Genomic DNA, 21150 nt, shown 5'->3' with positions numbered 1-21150 from the left:
AGGAATCTAGTAAAGGATGAGATTTATTTAACCAAAGATGATTAGTAAAACCACACAAAAGACCTGATAGCAAGCATTTCACTTTTTCATTCTAGAGCAAAGGCTAAAGGGTGGATCATGGATTAAGAAATGTACTTTTAACCAATTTTTTAATAAGAACGAATCATTATAAGTTACTAGTAAATTCCACACATAGGAAAAGAATGCAAAGCATTTCAAATGATTTGAATATTTATTATAATTTTATTATGCTGATCATGTTATAGCACTTAAAATGAGAAGCTGCTTGTTGAAAAAAATTATTATGAAAAAGTCATAAAACAAAAAGACAAAAACATTAAACTTAATGTGGTTAGTCACATGTGGAACCTAGTAGGGAAAATAGGCTTTTTAATGATGATGCATTCGAGATTGTCCTCAAATGATTTAATTATAGCAAAATATTTTTAAAGCTCAAGGAAAAGTTTATGGTTCTCATTTAAGGCAGAGAAGGTTATTTAGATAGTTCAAAATAGAAGATAAAATATTTTATAAAAGAATATGATTTTACAGAAATTACTTTTCTGAACATGCCGTCCTCCGGCTTATATTAAGATGACTCTATATCCACATACATACAGAAATAGGGATTAGAAAATCACAAATACACTTATAAAGATCATTAATGCCAAAATAATAAATAGTCACAATAGTGATAAATTTCATATTTGCTGAGCACTTACTAAATGCTTATAAACTGCTTAGCAGAATCTCAAATAATCCTCACAAAAAGCTTATAAAGATGGATACTTTTATTATTCACATTTTATAGCTGAGGACATTGGGCATAGAAAATTACCTAATTTTCACAAAGTCACAGAAATTTAAGTGGTGAAACCAGGACTGAAATCCAGATCTGACAGATTTCATGGTTCATGCTCTTAAATTATGGCATTCTGCATGTGTATTTATAATAAGAGCTCATTTAAATACAGTAATCTATCCTAGAATATATATTTTATAAATCATATTTCTTTGTTTACTTTATCATTATAATGACTTTGCCTTCCTAAAATTTATTCACTAATTTACTATTGAGGAAGGTAGTCTAGTCTTTTAGATAACATTCAAACTATTTAAAAAGGCATAAAAGACCATATTATCTCTCCAACCGCCCTATAACCATTGCCATTCTGCCCCTAGACCTGCTGCCCACTTCACCCTACAATTAAATCTTATGTTCCCATTATATTAAACAACTGGCTCTTTCTCACTTCTAAGCCTGCCCACGTGCAGTTCTCTCTGTAGAACAACTCCCTCCCCACCTTATTGCCTCAAATCTGTCAGGAATTATTTTCTTTTTATCAACCTTCATGGACCACTTCAGGCATGGCCTCTCTGTGAAGACGTCTTAAGTACCCGTTAATGTGACCTTTGTCTATATTTTTTCCTGTGTTTATTTCTATCAGAGAATTTATCATACTGTATTATAATGGTCTATTATTACCTGTGTCCTGAGTGTGCCAGCACAGTACCTAGCAAAGAGAATTTTCCAAATGCTAATTGATGAGATAAAAAAAATGTTTGATGTGGTTACTTTTTAAAATTAAATTTATTGGGCTGACATTGGTTAATAAAATCATATAGTTTCAAGTGTTGATGTTACTTGAAAAGATATTTTATATTTATAGAGTTGACTCCAACAACATATAAATCTATAGTATAATTAATAATTATCAGCTTTAATATCTAATTGTTAACCTGATATGTGATAGCAAAAAAGTTATATTCTTTTATTTAACTTTTAGATGATGTAACAGTACAAGAAGTTCCAGAATATTTATTAGAGAACTATATTATTTGAAGGAACTTAACATTTTATATTTTTCTCATTAAAACTTTTCTGTTTTTCCATAGAAGAGTATACTGATCAGAAAAGGAAGAGAGTATAATGGGGTGATTATCTTGACAAAGGTTTGTCACTAAGCTATCCCACTGGTTATCAACTCAGTAGTTGACTTCTAAGAGACGTAGTTTATTACTTTTTCCCTCCTTGAAGTTAGTGTCAAAGATTAGAATTTATGCCCCAACATCCTAGTTTATTATATGGCTGTTTTTTTATCTATGCATACAGCTAAATGTTCCCAAAATATTTTCTTCAGTTTGTACCACCTTCTGAGGTTAGTAACAAATTCTTCTGCTAATTCAGAAACACTTGTTTTATCTTATTTCTTTGAATTTAAGGAGTAATCCTTTCTACCATTCTATGAATTAAAAAATAAACCCATGATCATCTTAACCATACAATTTATAGTGTTTACATAACAGTTAGTTGGTTAGAAGGTTAGTTTTTTTCCAGGTTGGTATAGGAATTAAATGTGTTGGATAAAATAGAGAACTACACTTCAAGTAGCCAAGTAAAGGATATTACTTAAGTAATAAAAAAATAAAAGACCAAAAAGTTTTAAAAGATATGTGAATAACAGAATCTTAAATTCTACTTCTTAAAATAATCAAATAGCAATAACAAAAGACATAATTGTAGAAAGACAAGACAAAAAAAAAATACTTTATCAGTCCTTTCTCCCTATTATTCAGACAAGATTAAAAGGATATTATAATATGCTAAAGCAAACCATTTTAAACCCTAACAAGTACTTTTCTTAATATTATTGATTAAAAACTCTAAAAGAAAAATCAAATAAAACCAAAAAGACCAAGCTGTCTCTAAAACTATAAAAAAGCAAAATGTAAGAGGAAGTTTAATAAGATGTTCCTATAATAAAAACTTAATGAAGTACTAAATTAAAGTAATAAAACTTTTTAAAAATCACCATTCCTTAAATATATAAAATGTGTCTTTCTTTCAAAGATCTGATACCACAACATCATAGATTTTCACAAAACTGAGTCACTAACCTGTATTTTTTCATAATAAATTTGCAGTTATATTTACCTTCAGATCCCATGATGAAGTGATGAATATCAGGGCCTGTTGACATACGAGGTCCTTGACAGCTTTTTTCTATTATACCTCTAGGTGTTACCATTTTTATATGAACCACCTGTTTAATACAATGCACGATATAAATTCTACACATTTGTTAGTAAATGTTGTGTGTGTGTGTGTACACACACATCCATATATATTTATATAAAACACTACTTTTTAAATACTGGGGTAAGTGATAAATGGTGATGCCCTTCGGAATTCTAATATCTTTTAGCAATTCTTAGACTAAAACTAAATTTTATAAACTTTCAAAGAGGAACAAATCAGCTATGATTCTTATTGGTTTAGGTATATTCATCATCTTAAGAACTGAAAAGCACAATTCTTTAAACCAAATTTAGTCTAGGATTATTCATGTGGCAAAAAACTGAAGGATGGATAAAATAAACAATGATCATATTTTAATAGGTTCATTCTTTCATTTATTTAACAATATTATGAAAAAGTATTATTCATGTCAAGCACTGTTCTAGATGCTTAGAATTCTAAGAAAAAATTCTTCTTGCCTTATCTCTTCCTTCAACTTACCTAATCTGCCCATTTAGTAGGAAAGAGTGAAAAAAAAACAAAGTATTAATTATGATCATGTCAAAACTAGAATGAAGAGGGAGATCCAGTGATTGAGTTAAAGAGAGGGAGAGAGACATGTGTTTGATGTATCTGTGAGATATGCCTCACACAGGTGAGAAAGTAAGTATATTGAGAGAGGGGGTCACTCAAAAACAGTTCCTAAGATCTGAATCAGCAATGATTAGGTAAAAATCTAATACATTTTTAGAATGGATTTTGGACAAATGAATAAAAACAGTTTATGCACTGTTAAAGGAAATAAGCAGAGGACATCAATAAGAAATTTACAAAATAAGAAATAAAAATTGCCAATGAGATCATTTAAAAGTTTACATTCACTAGCAATTAAATAAATAAAAAATTAAAAGACAAAATATGGAGTCCAATAAAATAAAGATTCTCATAGTGCTAGTGGGAAAGTCAATTGGCATAAAATTCTTATAAGAGCAATTTGGCTGTAAGGATTCAAAGACTTAAAAATGTATAAACATCTTTATCCAGGATAATATAAACATTTAAAAAGTATTAATAACATAAACACTTAAAGTCTTAAATTGCTGGGTGTTAACTATAAAGAACCAAAATTTTCATTAAAGATTTGATATTTCTAGCAACAAAGATACTGATGAAAATGTTGGAACGTTAGATTTGAAAAGCAAAGCTAAATAGCTCTAAAAATAATGTTAGGAACATCGACTTTAATGGTCTAATAAAAAGTTATTTTGAATTGTTATCAAAATATTGATAATAAGGGAACTAACATTTATGAAGCACATACTACACACCAGGGACTCTGCTAAGAGTTTTCATTTTATGTTCTTCACTTCTTATAATAATTCTATGCAGCGATTATCATTATTTTACATAGGAGGAAACTGAAATTTAGAAAGGTGAACCAATTAGCACAAAGTCATACAACTAATCACTGAAAAAGCTACAAATGGAACAAATGATACCTAATTCCTAACCAGAATGCCCATAGTTACACTAATATCACAATAACTCCCAGAGCACTGGCACTGGATCAGCTAAAGCAAAATAGTGTGCACATAAAACATTAGATATTATACTACTGCTTACTAGAACATTTTCATTTGGGCTCTTTAATTCTATATAGAAATTTTTTTTTCCAGCAAAATAAATTTAAAATCTCCTAAAGCAAAAGATGTAGCAATGACAAGATCACCTAAATAAACTGACTAAAATCTTGGTGGAGTTGAAGGTTGAGGCTCCATGAGGCTTATAAATAATATTTATATCTTTTATAAGTCAGATATTATGAAACATCTATAAAGTTCATTAGTCATTTGAAAAGGAGCGCCCTTAAGTAATGATCACAGTTGTGTCTTTTACTGCTTCTATTATACATAGCTGACATTACTATAATCAAAAGGGATATACTTCTGGGGGGACTTTACCATTCTACTCAATTTTTTAAAGGCTTTAATCACTGTATAATAATCTCTATATACTAATCAATTATTAGACAATAACTAGAAAAAATTTACCAGGTCTTCGATATTGCCATAGATATTCTTCTTCATGCCTGATGCCCGAGTAGATACCCATCCTCCCACAGTGCTGAATTCCAGAGAATCTGGTTCATGACCTGTACAATAACCACTTTCTTTAAGCTGAAAAACAAAAATGTAATGTTTTACTAGTGAAAATAGTCCTATTTCACACAGCACTCAACACATTAACTCTTCCTACTTTAAAATTCCCATATGTCACTAGAATTTGGACTCATTAAAACCTACATAGAAAAAGAAATACTTTTATAATACTGGTCAAAAAATTTTTAAGCTTTTGTCTAGAGGAAAACTTTACAAAACTGAAAAATGTGGTCCAAAAGACAGTTGAATTTTCTACAGGTTTACTAACCAATCTTACTCTTTATATACTTCTATTTTTAAAGCCAACTACCCTCCCTACTTTTTTTTTTCCCACAAAGAGACCATTTAAATACTTATGGAGATCAGATTATGCTTAAATAACTGCCAATTTCACCTAAACACTTTCAATAAATAAAGTACTTAATCTCTTGTTCTCCCTACCCTAATATAATATGCAGCAGGCCTGCAGAAAATCCAAGCAAATTGCCTGTACTTAATTCTCTCAAGGAGTCATGTGTTTTAATGTACAGCCATCTGGCTAGGTTTCCTGCATGTAATACTGTCATTTATTTGGAATGCAGATCATGCATTCCTGTACATTAAATAGTCACTTGTTTCTCATTTTTCTATATTAGCTTGGCTTTACCATCTGCACAGCACCTGAGGTTGAATGGATGCCCTTTACTGCAACAACACCAAAGCCATTCCACTGAAATCATTTTAAAGACTCAGCCATCTCATGTCAAACAGTACAGACACCACCATCTGCATACTCACTGTCTACTGCACTCAAGCCTATCAATCTGTGTTGCCCATTTGATAATCATCCAGTTAAGCAACTGCTTCAATTTTTCAAATAAGCCATGCATAGATGTAGAATATGTCAGCTATGTTTGAATCTATGTATTTAAATACAGTATGAAAGCTGTAATCTAAAAATCAAGAGCCTGTTAGGTTAAATATAATTTGTTAGCTCTTAAACACAAGTAATGCAAATTATTTACCTTTTCTAGTTTTGTTGCTAAGGTTTAAAAATACATCAATTGTTACAAAATAGGATTTTTTTCACTAAATATTAAATACATTTATTTAATTTTAAGAAGTTAATAACCACCTACAAGTAGGTAGCTTAAATAAATGACTGAACAGATTATAATAAAGATTGTCTAACTTATATTTCTTCCCTAACTCCCAATCTATATTCATATTATTTGCTCCCAAAAGATTACTGTCACTCAAATTTTCTAAAATTAGGAGAAGAAAAAGAAAAGGCATTCATAGAGAACTTAGATGTGCTAGGCACTGCACAGGGAGTTTTCAAATATTCTCATGACAAAATCTCCATATTACCAATACAGAAGAAACCATTTAACAGACATTTAAAACTATTTCTATAAGTGCGTCTAGAGTGCTAAAAAGTACAGACAAGTGAGAAAATTACCCAGAACCAGAGAAAAGAATAATCCAAAAGGATCAGAGAATAGCCTGGGAGAAAATATTTGCACAAGATACATCTGATAAACGACTGTTACTCAAAATATACAAAGACCTCTTAAAAGCCAACAATAAGAAAACAACTCAATTAAAAAATGGGCAAAAGACCTAAACAAATACCTCACCAAAGATAGCAAAAAATCATATGAAACACTGCTCCACATCATACGTCATCAGGGAAACGTGAATTAAAACAAGATACCAGAAAACACTTATATGAATAGTCAAACATCAGAACACCGACAACATCAAATGCTGGTGGGGATGTGGAGCAATAGAAATTCTCATACATTGCTGGTGGAAATACAAAATGGTACAGCCACTTTGCAAGACAGTTTGGTGGTTTCTTATAAAACTAGACATCTCTTAACAGACAATCTAGCATCTGGGCACCTTGGTATTTACTCAAAGGAGATGAAAACTTATGTTCACATAAAAATCTGCACACAGATGTTTACAGCAACTTTATTCATATATTGCCAAAACTTAGAATCAACCAAGATGTCCTTCAGTAGGAGAATGGATAAACTGTGGTACATCCAGACAATGAAAAATTATTCAGTGCTAAAAAGAAATGAGCTATCGAGCCATGAAAAGACATGGAGGCCCCTTAAATGCATATTACTAAATGAAAGAAGTCAATCTGAAAAGGCTACATACTCTGTGATTCCAACTTTGTGATGTTCTAGAACAGGTAAAAAACTATGGAGACAATAAAAAGATCAGTGGTTGCCAGGGATGGGTGAGGAGAGGGATAAACAGGCAGAAGAATTTTGGGTAGTGAAAATACTCTGTATGATTTTATAATGATGGATATGTCATTATACATTTGTCCAAACCCTAAGATAAACTATGGACTTTGGGTAATTACAATGTGTCAATGTAGGTTCTTGATAAAATATCTACCATTCAGGTAAGTGATATTAATAATGCATGTGTGGGGGCAGGGGGCATATGGGAAATCTATGAACCTCCCTTTCTCTTTTTATTGTAAACCTAAAACTGCTCCTAAAAAAAGTTTTTATTTTTAAGATAAAATAAAGACATTTTCAGACAAAGAAAGTAGAAAGAATTCATCAACAGTAAAGATATACTAAAAAGAAGTTCTTCAAGCAATAGGTAAATAACATTGGATGGAATTAAGGGTCCTAGAAAGGATAACTAGATGGGTAAATATATAAAAAAAAATTTATTATTTAAATATCTTTAAAAGATAATTGTTTCAACAAAAATAATATACTGTAGGCTTTACAACATGTAAAAGTAGAATATGACAATAATAGTACAAAGGAGGCAAGGAGAGAGGGAAGTATAATATTGTAAAGTTCTTTATACTAAACTCTGAAGTGTTATAACTTGAAGGTAGACTGTTTTAAATTAAAGATGTATACTATAAACCCTAAAACAACCCTTAAAATAATAAAAGAAGTATCAATTAACTGGAAAAGATTCAAGTCATATTTTTTCTAAACACAATAGAATTAACATTGAAATCGATAACAGAAAGAAGTATGGAAAAATCCCCCAATCATTGGAAACTAAATAATAATTTGTACATACTCATGGGTGAAAGAAAAAAAATCAAAAGTAGAAAATATTTTGAAATAAGTGAAAATGAATGGACATATCAAAATTTTAGGATACCACTAAAGCAGTAGTTAGGGGAAATTTACAGTAGTGAAAGCCTAAATTTAGAGTATTGAAAACCTAAAAGAAAAATAATAAATGTCCCCATCTTCTACCTTAAGACACAAAAAGCATTTGACAACTTTCATTGCCAACAAAAGATCCCTGCAAACTAAGAAGGAACTTCCTCAACTTAATAAAAGACATCTACCAAAAAAAAAAACCCCTTATAGTTAACATCGTAATTAATGGTAAAGGACTGAATGCATCTCTCCTAAATTAGGAACAAGACAATGATGTCCACTTTCACTTTTTTTTCACCATTGCACCAGAGGTTCTAGCAAGTGCAATCAGGTGAGAAAAGTAAAGGCACACAGATTGGAAAAGAAGGAGTAAAACTGTCTTTATTCAGAGGTCATGATCATATATGTAGAAAATCCGATGAGAGCTACAAGAAAACTTTTAAACTAGTTAGTGAATTTAGAAAGGCTACTAGATAGATATAAGATCTCTATAAAAAAAAATCAATTGTATTTCTATATATTAATAAAGAACACTCGGAAATTGAAAATGTTTTACCATTTACTATAGCACCAAAAATATATATAATACTTAGAGACAAATATGATTTAAAAAATATTAAAGATCTGTACACTGGAAACCAAAAGACACTGCAGAGAGAAATTATATACCCCTCAAAACTACAGATATTCCATGTTTGGGTCAGAAGAATCAACATTGTTATGATGTCAGTTTTCCGCACATTGATGTACAGAGTTAATGTAATCCCAGTCACAATCCCAACAGGCTTTTTTTTTTTTTTAACAGAAATTGACAAGTTCATTATAAACTGCACAGGGAAATGCAGAGAATCTAGAACTGCCAAAACAACTTTTATAATAAAGCTACAATAATCCAAACAGGATGGTACTGGCATAAAGACAGATAACATTGATCAATGGAACAAAATAGAACTAGATGCACATATACATAAACAACAGACTACCCTCCCTCAATGAAAAGAAGGATAGACTTCTCAACAAATGATGCTGGAATAACTGGATATTCATGTGCAAACAAGAAAAACCTTTAATCCATCCCTCATACCATACACAAACATGAACTCAAAAATCTTCAAAACTCATCATGTGAATACAATCTAAATGCCCATCAATAAATGAATGGATAAAAAAGATGTGATTACATACATACATATACACACAATGGAGTATTATTCATTCATGAGAAAGGAAATCTTGCCATATGTAGCAACATGAATGAACCTTGAGTATAATACGCTAAATGAGGTAAGACAAAGACATGTACTGTAAGGTATCACTTACATGTGGAATCTAAAAAAGTCAAACTCAGAAGAAAGGAAGGAAGGAGGAGGAGGAGGGAAGGAAGGAGAAGGGAGAAGAGGGAGGAAGGGAGGAAGGGAGGAAGGGAGGAAGGGAGGAAGGGAGGAAGGGAGGAAGGGAGGAAGGAAAAGAAAAAGAAAACTCATAAGAAACAGAGAGCAAAATGGTGGTTACTAGGGGATGGGGGGTTGGGGGGATAAGACTGATGTTTAAGGGTGTAAACTTGCAACAAGTAGTAAATAAGCCATGGAGAGCTAACATACAGTGTAATGAATATAGAAAATAACACTGTATTATAATCATCAAAATTGCTAAAAGGCTAAAACTTAATTATGCCAATTACTAAAAAGGGACAATTATGGAATGTGATAGAGGTCCCAAATATCGCTACAAAGGCAATCGTATTACAATATATAAATATACCAAAGTAATACATTGTACACCTTAAATTTACAAATTATGTCAAATATATTCAATTTAAAAAACTCATCAGCGACTTGAATGTAAACTAAATCTTATAAAACTTAAATGGGAGAAAATCTTTTTTTCATAACCCAGGTAAAGCAAAAGTTTCTAGATATGACAACAGAAGAACGATATACAAAATTAAAAAATAACATGTTAGACTTCATCAAAATTAAAAACATGTACCCTTCCAAAGATTCTGTTGAGAATGCAAAGACAAGCTGCAGACTGGAAAAAAAATATTCGCATATATCTGAAAAAGGACATACCCAGAAAATATTTTTTAAAAACTCTTGAAATTCAGTAAGAAAATAAACAACACAATTTACAATTTGGGCAAACAATATGAACAGATACTTCACCAAAGAAGATACATGGATGGCAAATAGCCCTAGAAAAGATGTTCAACATCAGAAGTCATTAGAGAAATGCAATATTAAAATCACAGTGAGATACCATTACACATGTACTAGAATGACTAAAATTTAAAAAACTAACAATAACAAGTATTGGAAAGGATGTAGAGAAACTGGAACTCTTACACAGTGCTAGTGGGATTATAAAATGATGTAATCAGTCTGGGAAACATTTGGTAGTTTTTCAAAAAGGTAAACATATACTTACTATTTGATTTAGCCATTTCATTTCTAGACATTTACCCAAGAGAAATGAAAGTATATGTCTATACAAAGACTTGCACATGAATGTTCACAGTAGCTTTATTTGTAATAGCTAAAAATTGGAAATAACCCACGTGTTCAACAAGCAAATGGAAACTTGTTGAATTGTGGTCAATCTACACAATGGAACACTACTGAGCAATAAAAAGGAATAAACTATTGATATATGCAACGATATGTGTGAATCTCAAAATAATTATGCTTAGTGAAAGAAGCCATACTCTCACTCTCCCCCTGCAAAAAAGTATATGATTTGATTTTAATAAAATTGTAGGACATTCAAACAAATCTACAGTGACAGAAAGCAGATGAGTGATTGCCATGGGCAAGGTAAAGGTAGGTTGGAGAGGATTATAAAAAGGCAAGAGGAAACTTCTGGAGTTGGTGCATATGTTCATTATCTTGATTGCAGTGATGGTTTCATGGTTGTATTTATCTATTGGAATTTATCAAGTTGTACATTTTAAATGAGTGTAATTTATTGTATGACAATTATACCTCAATGACTATTATAAAACAACAAAATAAAAACAAATGACTACAAGGGTTTTAGCTCAAGCTGCCCAAAGAACTGCATTTCCATCAACTGAGAATGAGAAGTCTACAGAATAAGCAAACTGTGGAGGAAAATGGAAATTAAAATTTTAAAATCTTGAATTTATTTGGACATTTTGTCTAAAATGTCTATTAGATATGCAAGTGGAGACATCAACTAGGTATCTGGATATAATAAGTCTACAGTTCAGGAAAGAAACCTGACATGATGATATTAATCTGGGAGTCTTCAGCATATAGAAGGAATATTTCAAGTCAGCTGTGCTTGAATGAAGCAGACAGTGCTCAATAAAAATTAGTGGAATGATAAAAGTTCTAAGTACTTTACATTATTGACTTACTCCATCCTACAAAAAACCTTATGAAACAGGAATTATTATCTCTGTTCCATAGATTAAGAAACTAAGGCACAGGGAAATGAGCCCCTAGGCAGGAAAAAACGTCATCACATATCTCCAGACTATTAACTAATAAAATAAAGTAGCCAAAGATTTAAATTTAGTAAGCCTAGAAACAAATTCCCAAAATCCATAACTGACATATTAGTGACCTCCTTTATAGATATTAAATTCAATGTCATAAACAAGTTAAAAAGATTAAAACCTGTGCTACCCAACTACTATATTTGTGTCATTTTAAAACTTCTAGAAGGAAAAAGCAGGATGTTTTAAGCTGGTTACATCAGTTGAAGCAGAAACTGAAGGACACAGAAGTTTAAAAGAGGAAGAACTTGAACTGAGGTCAAAACAGATATAGAAACTATATTATTTTCTCTTAGAGGCAAAAAATAAAGTTCTATATTGGCATTTAGAGAAATGAACTAGTAGGTAAAATATCAGAAGTTCCTAGTCTAGGAAATTTTAATTTTAATTTTAATTCTAACCTTTCAAAAGAAAAAAAAGAAAACTCAGGAAGGTTAAAATACTACATCAAATATTATAATAAACAATATAACATTGGAGATATAAAAGGCTACTTTTTGTTATAAAAACTTATTATGCTGATAATACCTCCTTCAGGCATAATGGAAGGCTAACACAGGACTTTTTACAGATTTTTTTCATTAAATATTATTAGTCTGCCCACTGAAGTGCATTATAAACTATAATAATTAACAAATCTAATTACCTTGACTTATATAAAACCTTGACTTATTGAAGACCTTTAACAATGCCTCAACAAACATGTTCCATTTTATTCCAGGTCTCTCTATCTTACTGCATTAAATAAAAAATAAAGACAATGAACAGTTTTAATACTTTTTTTCAAAGTTTTTCATCTAGAAATTTTCACTGGCATATCAACTTTATCCAACTCTTTACCAAGAAGGAAAAAAATAAAAATAAGATCAACAAGCATGTTATGTACCCCTCAATGTCCTATTATAAAGAGGGAGGTGGTCTCTGTAACCCAAGTTGAATAAAGTGGTGAGTACATCACTAAGAAACTAGACTTTCTAATTTTTATTTACCAAAGCTGAGTTACAGTCATCTCAACCATTTTTGAAGAGGTTGAAGGAACCGATACGTTAATTATTACCCGCTTAGAATCCATGAAAGAAATCTAAAATTTTCCAAAAATTCATTAGGATCCCCAAAAAAGTATATAAGGTCTCAACGAAAGTATATAAGGATCCCCCCAAAACTATGAGTTTCACTAACTATATGAGATGACCAGTTACTAATGAAATTATACACTGAAAAATTCAATAAAGAGCAAATATCAACATTTACCAAGTTGATATAATTTATCATCAACTTCTGAGAATTCTACATCCAATTTGTTCCACTGTGCTCCATTCTTACTACTTTATTTCAGGTCACTATCAGCAATTGCCTGAATTATTGCAGCATCCTTCTAACCTACTCTTACATGCCCTATCCATCTTCCACACAATAATCCAAACTAGCTAAGCAGAAAGGTAAAGTTCAAACTTCTAAAATGGGCTTTATATAAGGCCCTTTACAACCTGACCTCTTTTGTGTTTTCCCGTCTTTATCCTTTACCACCACTCTATGTACACCCACTAAATATACAAACACCAAGAATATGTGTTCTCCCATCTACACACACTAGACCTGAGCTTTCTTCAGCTATCGGCAGGCCCCCCAAAGCAAGAGTTGCCTTTAAAGCCTCTGCACATGCTGCTTTCTGACTGGATTGTTTTCCCCAACCCCATCTCTTTTTTTTGCTAATTCTTACTTATCCTGAAGTCTCATTTTAAATGCTGCCTTCTCTGAGAAACTTTCTTTGTCCAACTCTTTTCCTCCTAACCCCATTTGATGAGTCACACACTCCACATTTAGCCTTTACCTAGGCTTCTCGCTGAATCGTAAATGTCTATTTACCTAACTCTTTGTCATAATATAACACAAGCTATCCAAGGGTAGGGAATGGTGTCTTATACATTACTGTGCCCTCAGCATCTAGCTCAATGCTTGACACACAACAGAAACTGAACAAATTTATTCAGTGAATGTATTGTGAAAGGTCCTTCATTCAGATGAGACACATAGCGGTTTTGAAAATCTATATTAAAAAAATAACATACCTGTCTTTCCAACTCTTGTCCTGTTATGCCAGCCTCTACATGAGCTGTCAGATTGTTCTCATCAACCCAGAGGATTCGATTCTGTTGCAAAGGAAGAAAAAAGTTTTCTCTATGAGCTATTAACATTTTCTCAGGAAATATAACTTCCTACCTCAAAGCTGCAACTGACAAGAGAGTAATTCAGCAAGTAGGAATACCCACACCAGAAAGCTACACTTGTCTCTGAGTATACTACATGAAAGAAATAGGAACAAAGGGAGCATATTACACAAGAGTTGTTTTAAAACATAGATCCTGTCTTTATTCAAATATTAATTAGAATTAAACTCTACCTCTTACATTAGGTAAATTATTTAACTATGCTTAGTGTTTCCTCATTTGTAAAATGTGGATAGTAATACCTACTTACAGGATTGCTGTAAAAGTTAAGTGAGATACTACACATAAAAAGCTTAGCATACACAGTTCCTGGCATTCTGTAAATACTACCTGCACTACTGTTGATAGTCAGTAATCATATCTAATTTAAGACTATCAGAAAAGGGATGCCATGAGATTAGAAAAAGACACTTGGCAAAGACATTTTAATACAGTAAATGGCATCAATGCTTTACTTTTAATGCAAAATAGGATCAAAGAGGCCAGCTAGAAAACAAAGCACAACCTGGCCTCCTGCCAAAAAGAACAAACTGAATATCATCTGGCTCAACTTACCAAATGCATGACTGTAAAAAAAAAATGTTTTTAATATCTTATTTGACTTAATTTTATATATATATGAATCTTATATTATCTGGTTGCGCAACCAGATAATCTTATATTATCTGGTTGCGCAACCAGATAATATATAGGATCTTCTTCTGGATCCCAGAGAAGCTTTCTTAGCATTTTGATATGTTCAATTTCATGGCAACAACTAATACAGACAAAACTAGTTAATAATAAAAAGGAAGGAAGGCAATAAATACAAAAATAAGTCTGCCTATATTCCACATTTGAACACAAATAACTGCACTGCTTAATTCACAGGGCTATGATAAACATTAAATAAGATGATGTCTGTGAATGTACTTACTGTTCTATGTTATATAAAACTATCATTATAACTGTACTCTCAAAATAAGATAATAGTAATTTTAATATAATTATGGCAAAATCAGGCTTTTGGTCCCATGGCAGCTAAACAAAAAGAAGTTTTAAATTATAAAATAAAAAGAATTTAGTAATCTGATGGTATCTTATACTACAATAACTACAATAAAAACAAGAATCAGCAGATTGATTTTTGAGGCAATTATATACTTGTGCTAATTATATGCCTTGTATCTACCAGGGTTTCAAACATGCTTTTGGAAGAACAAAGAAACTAAAGGAAACAAAGAGAAAAAACACATTTATAGGCACTCACAGAGAAACCTAAGGAAAATGTATTGGTTACTCTATTACATCCACTATATATTACCCCACAAAAGTTAACAATAAAACAAAAACTTGTAAGGCCAATAGTATTATCATTCATTCATTCATTAATATTATCATCCATTCATTCATTCATTTATTATGGTGACATTGGTTAACAAAATCCATAAGTTTCAGCTGTACACTTTAACAGTAAGGCATATATATGTTTACACTGTGTGTTCACCTCCCATAGTTGGATTTCTTTCTGTCACCACATATTTGACTCCTTTTACCTGGTCTACCTCCCCCCTTCCCCCACCTCCCTCCTTCTGGTAACCACTAGTCTATTGCCCATGTGTATTTAAGTAGAAAACTGACACAACTAATTCTAGTCATATGTTGTACATACTGTATCAGAAGTACACTGTGCACGGTCATGCAAGATATAACTTACTGACTTCAATGTAAAGGACAGTTATAAGGACCACATATCTATTATAATATTTGAAAGAGTTGAATGTTAAAAGGAGTGAACATGAACAGGACAAACAAACAGAGACTCATGGACATGGACAATGGTAGCGGGGAGGAGTAGGGAGGAAGAGGAAAAATTTAATCTTCACAATAACCTTCTGCAGTATTACTGTCTCCATTTTACACATTCAGTAACAGATTCAGAGGTAAATCTGTATATAGTAAGGTAAAGACTCAGAATTTCAAAAACATTCCAAATCCTATTCCAGAATAGGCTACTTTTAAGCTATCATCAAAGAAAACTGCCTTTTCTTAAAATCTTGGATAAGGACAAAGGTTGATGGGTAATTTTATAGTAGAATAATCAGGCTGTTATTACCTAAACTTGCTTATCAATTTTAGCAACACTAAAAGTGGACAACCAGGCTATTATGTACCTCCTGAATGTGATGTGACATAGAAAAACATATTATCTATGAGACACTCCTGCTTAGAATACTAAAAGCTATGACAGAATCTAACTAGATTTTATATCTAACTTCAGGTTTAGACACATACAGAGCCTTGAAGAAGAGTTAAATGGCACCAAGAAGAAGCAACAGAAAAATTCAAAATATGATATGATCTACACTACAAATAGCCTAGTTTTCCAAGTCAGTAGCATTTAAAAGGGAGAACAGGGCTTCATATAAAATGAAACGTAGGGAAACAACCAAAAGCTAACATGGGCCTTGTCTGAATCCCCATTTGAACAAATGAACTATAAAATAAAGATAATTTTGAGATGGCTAGATAATCTGAATGTGGACAAGATATTAAATGACATAAGGATTTACTTTTAACTTTGCCAGGAGTGATAATAATACAGTAAGAAAATGTCCTTTTAAAAAGAGATACACAGAAACATTTAGGTGTAAAGTAGCATAATATCAAGATTTGCTTTACAAAAAGTAGAGAAAAAAGAAAGAACCAATATGGCAAAATATTAATAATTATTTAATCTAGAGAATGAGTATATTATTCGCTCTACTTTGGTGTCTGAAAGAATTTCAAAGTTACCAAAAAATTATTTTTTATTGTAATGGAGGAATATGTAACCAAGAATACTGTTGACTATATGAAAGTTAAGTTCATACCCAAATTAAAACTTTAGCATGCCACAGTGTACAACTCTTAGACCTCAAAGAGCCAAAATTTCAAAAAATAATCCTATCATTAAAACTAGCCCCTCTATTCTTCCACAAGTGAAAATGCAACAGCACTGGTAAAAATCTGGGAAACAAGTAAGTTTTGGTGATTCAAATTAACCTTAACTAATATTATTTGTTTTCTTTTTTAACAATACAAATCGAGTCATATATTATATCAATATTCCAATCCATGCTTCTTAAATCATCAATTTCACATGTCAATTTGGTAGAATCCAAGATATGTGCCTTATAGTAAGAGTGAGCTTAGCTTTTGGAGACTAAAGACAAAGATAAAATATGATAAAATTAATTAAAAACAAAATGGACAATACACTCTTTTTCCACAACAACTAAGACAGAGCCATAAAAACTTTTTTAAACCAAAAGCTATCTTCAAATATATCTTAAATGGTCATATACCATTTGTGAAGTGTCCAAAGAAATAATTGTTCTTGTCTCATCTGCAGGACACATCAGCCCATATGAGACACTTGTTCCTCCTGCCAAAATAGGAAACAACAACTTTATGCTCAAATATTTTATTTTTAGCTACATATCTAGGGCAAAGCCCTAATACAAAGCATACAGACAGGCCTGCTAGGAAAGTAATACCTATTTCTACTTTGTAAAATGTAATTTGTAAATGCTAACACACTAAAAGCAAACTCACCTTTATTTCATGCTGCATGCCAAAATGAAGAACTATTATGGAGCTGAAAGCAATGGGATATGGCTCCATCCCCTTCACTCAAGTGAAGCCCCTAGCAATTTGTGAAACTCCAAAAACATGATTAGAAAAGTTCTAAGCTAATGATTACTGTAGAAAGATAGCTTAAAAGAGAAAAACACCCAGCCTATAAAAACTAGAGACACCATTATCTCCCTTCTACCATAATTATGAGATTCATAGATCACTTAAAATAGTATCTTATATTCTTATACAAAAAGGCTTTAATCAATTAGAACATAAAAGAGTTAAAACTGCCCAGATTATGATATTCAAAAACAAATTTGTATGTTCTTCAGTGAAAGTGATATTAATGTAAAATAAATAATACATAGATGTACTTAAATAATGTTTTCCTGTTTTCCATTAACATTTGTTGTCAAAGGAAAAATGATTTCCTGAAACCAATACAGAATACAGTGTTCCTAGTTCTTAACCATACTTGTATCATCATCATATGTCAGAATAAATTCCTAACTGGTACTTCCATAAATTTTGAACAGAAAACATGTGGAAGTCACCTTGATACAAGCTTAAGAATTATAGGGGGTGCTGATTTATGAGGTTCAGCTTAATTTTACAAGGTGAGACCATGAATTGTTAGTTAAGAACATGCCTGTGCTCAGTAATCACAATTTGTTTGTCACGGTCATTTGAAATCAGGAAAATATTTCATTAATAGTTGCACTGTAGTGTCTTTTTTGTATGAATTTAACAGAAAGTGTCAGCTGAAGAAGGAATCTGGAGCTTCTGAATTGCTGGGGTCCCATTTCCATTCTATCACTGCCAATTCAGTCAGTGAAGGCAATTTCCTTTGGCTTATATAAGTTGTTAAAACAATGTGGTTAATAAAAGATCAAGAAAGATCAAATTTGTCTTAAAATGCAAAATAATGTTAGTTTCCAGTATTAAAAAATTTTGTTGATTTGGTCATCAGATCATTTACACTGTATTGCATTCCTCAAAGGTTTATGTTGGGTATATTTAGCCTTTGAAAAATATTCTCTCCACAAGGATAATGGTTAGAAAGTAATTACTGAAATAAGAACATATTCTTATTTAGGCATTAAAGTCATGGCTTCAGTGAGGATCCATATGGAAAAGAAGCCATGCATTAAGGGTACATCACATCTCGAACAGTTTAGCTAGATCTACTCCAAACAGAAAGGAGCAGCATAAATCAACTTTTCAGAATGACCTTCTCATAATTATAGAATATTTGTTTTCAGTGGGATGGCACAAATATTTAAAATACAAATATTTTAAATAGAAAACAAATTTATATTATTAAAATTCAAAAGGCACAATACCTACCACCAATTGGTATGATACAAAGGTTATATTTGCATGCTAGATTCACAATCTTAACTACATCATCATGACATGCTGTTGGAAAAAAAAAGGAAAATAAATTAATCACAGGAACATGAATAAAATCTGGGTAACCTTGAAAAATATGTCTAAAAGTTCTTTAGCATCTAAACTTTCCCTTCAATTATTCACTCATAAACACATGAAATAGCTATATTAAAACAACTGTTTAGTATTTACTTTTTTAACTTTTCATTTTGAAATAATTTCGTACTTACAAAGTAGTTGCAAAAATGGTACAAAAATTTCCATCACCCAGCAGCCACAAATACTAACATCTTACATAACTATGGTTCAATTATTAAAACCAAGCAATTGACACTGATATAATACTATTAACTAACCTACAGATCTTATTCAAATTTTGCCAACTGTTCCACTAATGTACACTTTTCTGGACCGGAATCACACACTGCATTTACTTGTCATGTCTCTTCAGCCTTCTTTAATCTGAGACAGTTCCTCAGTCTATCTTTGAATTTCATGACCTTGACATTTTTTAAGAACAGTGGTATTTCATTGAATGTCTCTTGATTTGAGTTTGTATGATGTTTCCTCATGATTAAATTCAGGTTATACATTTTGGCAGCAATTCCACAGAAGTGATGTGCCTTTCTCAGTGTGTTATATCTGGATGTGCATGATGGTTATACAGTACCTGCTAGGTTTCTCCACTCTAAAATTACTATAATTAATGAGTATCTTGTGGGGAGATATCAAGTTTTTCATCATACTTTCACTGATTTTTGTATCCATTGATGATTCTTTATTCTGTTTTTTAAACTAATTTTTAAAATATTATGATATACCGTATATGAATTCCTTACTATTGTACATAACTGAAGGCTACCTTTGTTAGTGTAAAAGTTATATAAGTAACAAAAACTTGACTGAGGAAGACTTTAAATACCAAACAAGAGGTGCTAAGATTCAATCTGACTAGCAATAGGGCATTAAGGAGGTGAACAACACAGCAAAGGGAGTATTTAGAAAGATCAATCGTCTTATGCAATATGCAATAGCATAAAGAAGAAAGAGACATGAGATAAGGAAACCATGGAATAATTGAGTATTACTTACTAAGGGCCTGAAAAGGAAATAAAGATGCAAAGGAAAATATACAAAAGAATATCCATTTGTGAATATAAAAATACTGTTCTATGAAAGTTGTAATTATCATTTCTCAGGTTTGCTTAAGGCTAAGAATATGTCGTTTGTATCATTCTAATTTTAATGAAAATCCATTTTTAAGGTTTTAGATTAAGCTTATAAAGTTTATTCTTTGTGGTAAAATTTTTATTAAATACCAGTAGGTTCCTTAATAATAAATAAGATACCTGAAGATGTATGTTAAAAACCTTTAACAAGACAAAACTATTTCTAAGACTGTTGCATAATCAGAAGCTATCCCTGACCATGTTATCTGCCACAGCACTCCCTCATCCCACTACCTACCCTATTTTGCTGTCTTCTTACTGTGTCTTATTTTTCTTTATAGCACTTCTCACCACTCAATACATTATATATGTACTTGTTAATTGTTTTGTGTCCACCCTTCTCCCAATTAAATTGTATGGCAACTGAGAACAGGGATTTTTTGTCTTGTTCACTGCTTATCTGCAAAAACTAGAACAGTACCTAGCATATATTTTCACAGACTTAAAGTTCTGGCATTTAAATCGCTGCAAATAATACATAAATACTAAATGAATATGTGATGTAATTTTTTAAATGTTATTGTGAAAGGAAACTATTTTTACAAGCATACTTACTGCATATAACATATATTGTATGAGTCACTAATTACTTATACAAACTAAATGAAAAGTCGAGCTGTCTGGTGACGAATCTTGCTTTAAAGATTATTCTAAATCAGAAAAGTTATATAAATTACAAGTTCTTACTCTTAGATAAGCCTTAGACATCCTATTAAAGCAACATGTAGAAATGAGATTTATTACAGCCAGACTTAAAGATATCCACAATGATAGATTTCCTAGAAATGTGTATGTGTATGTGCATGAGCACATATGTGTGTGTGTGTGTGTGTTTGTGTGTGTGTGTGTGTGTGTGTGTG

The 21150-nt window shown here is 31.5% G+C and overlaps 1 protein-coding gene across 1 annotated transcript in view; it reads right to left on the bottom strand.

The window, feature by feature from the left end:
* Positions 1-21150, bottom strand: part of AGPS (alkylglycerone phosphate synthase) — a 111796-nt gene that overhangs the window by 52748 nt on the left and 37898 nt on the right. The window contains 5 exon segments of the mRNA XM_039855771.1: positions 2936-3044; positions 5071-5196; positions 13911-13991; positions 17396-17475; positions 19017-19088. Coding sequence (XP_039711705.1) covers positions 2936-3044; positions 5071-5196; positions 13911-13991; positions 17396-17475; positions 19017-19088 — 468 coding nt within the window.

Source organism: Pteropus medius, unplaced genomic scaffold (assembly GCF_902729225.1).
Source record: "Pteropus medius unplaced genomic scaffold, Ma_sr-lr_union100, whole genome shotgun sequence".
NCBI classification, from domain to species: Eukaryota; Metazoa; Chordata; class Mammalia; order Chiroptera; family Pteropodidae; genus Pteropus; species Pteropus medius.
Note: the sequence above shows the minus strand (reverse complement) of the source record. Positions and strands in the feature narration are given on the sequence as shown.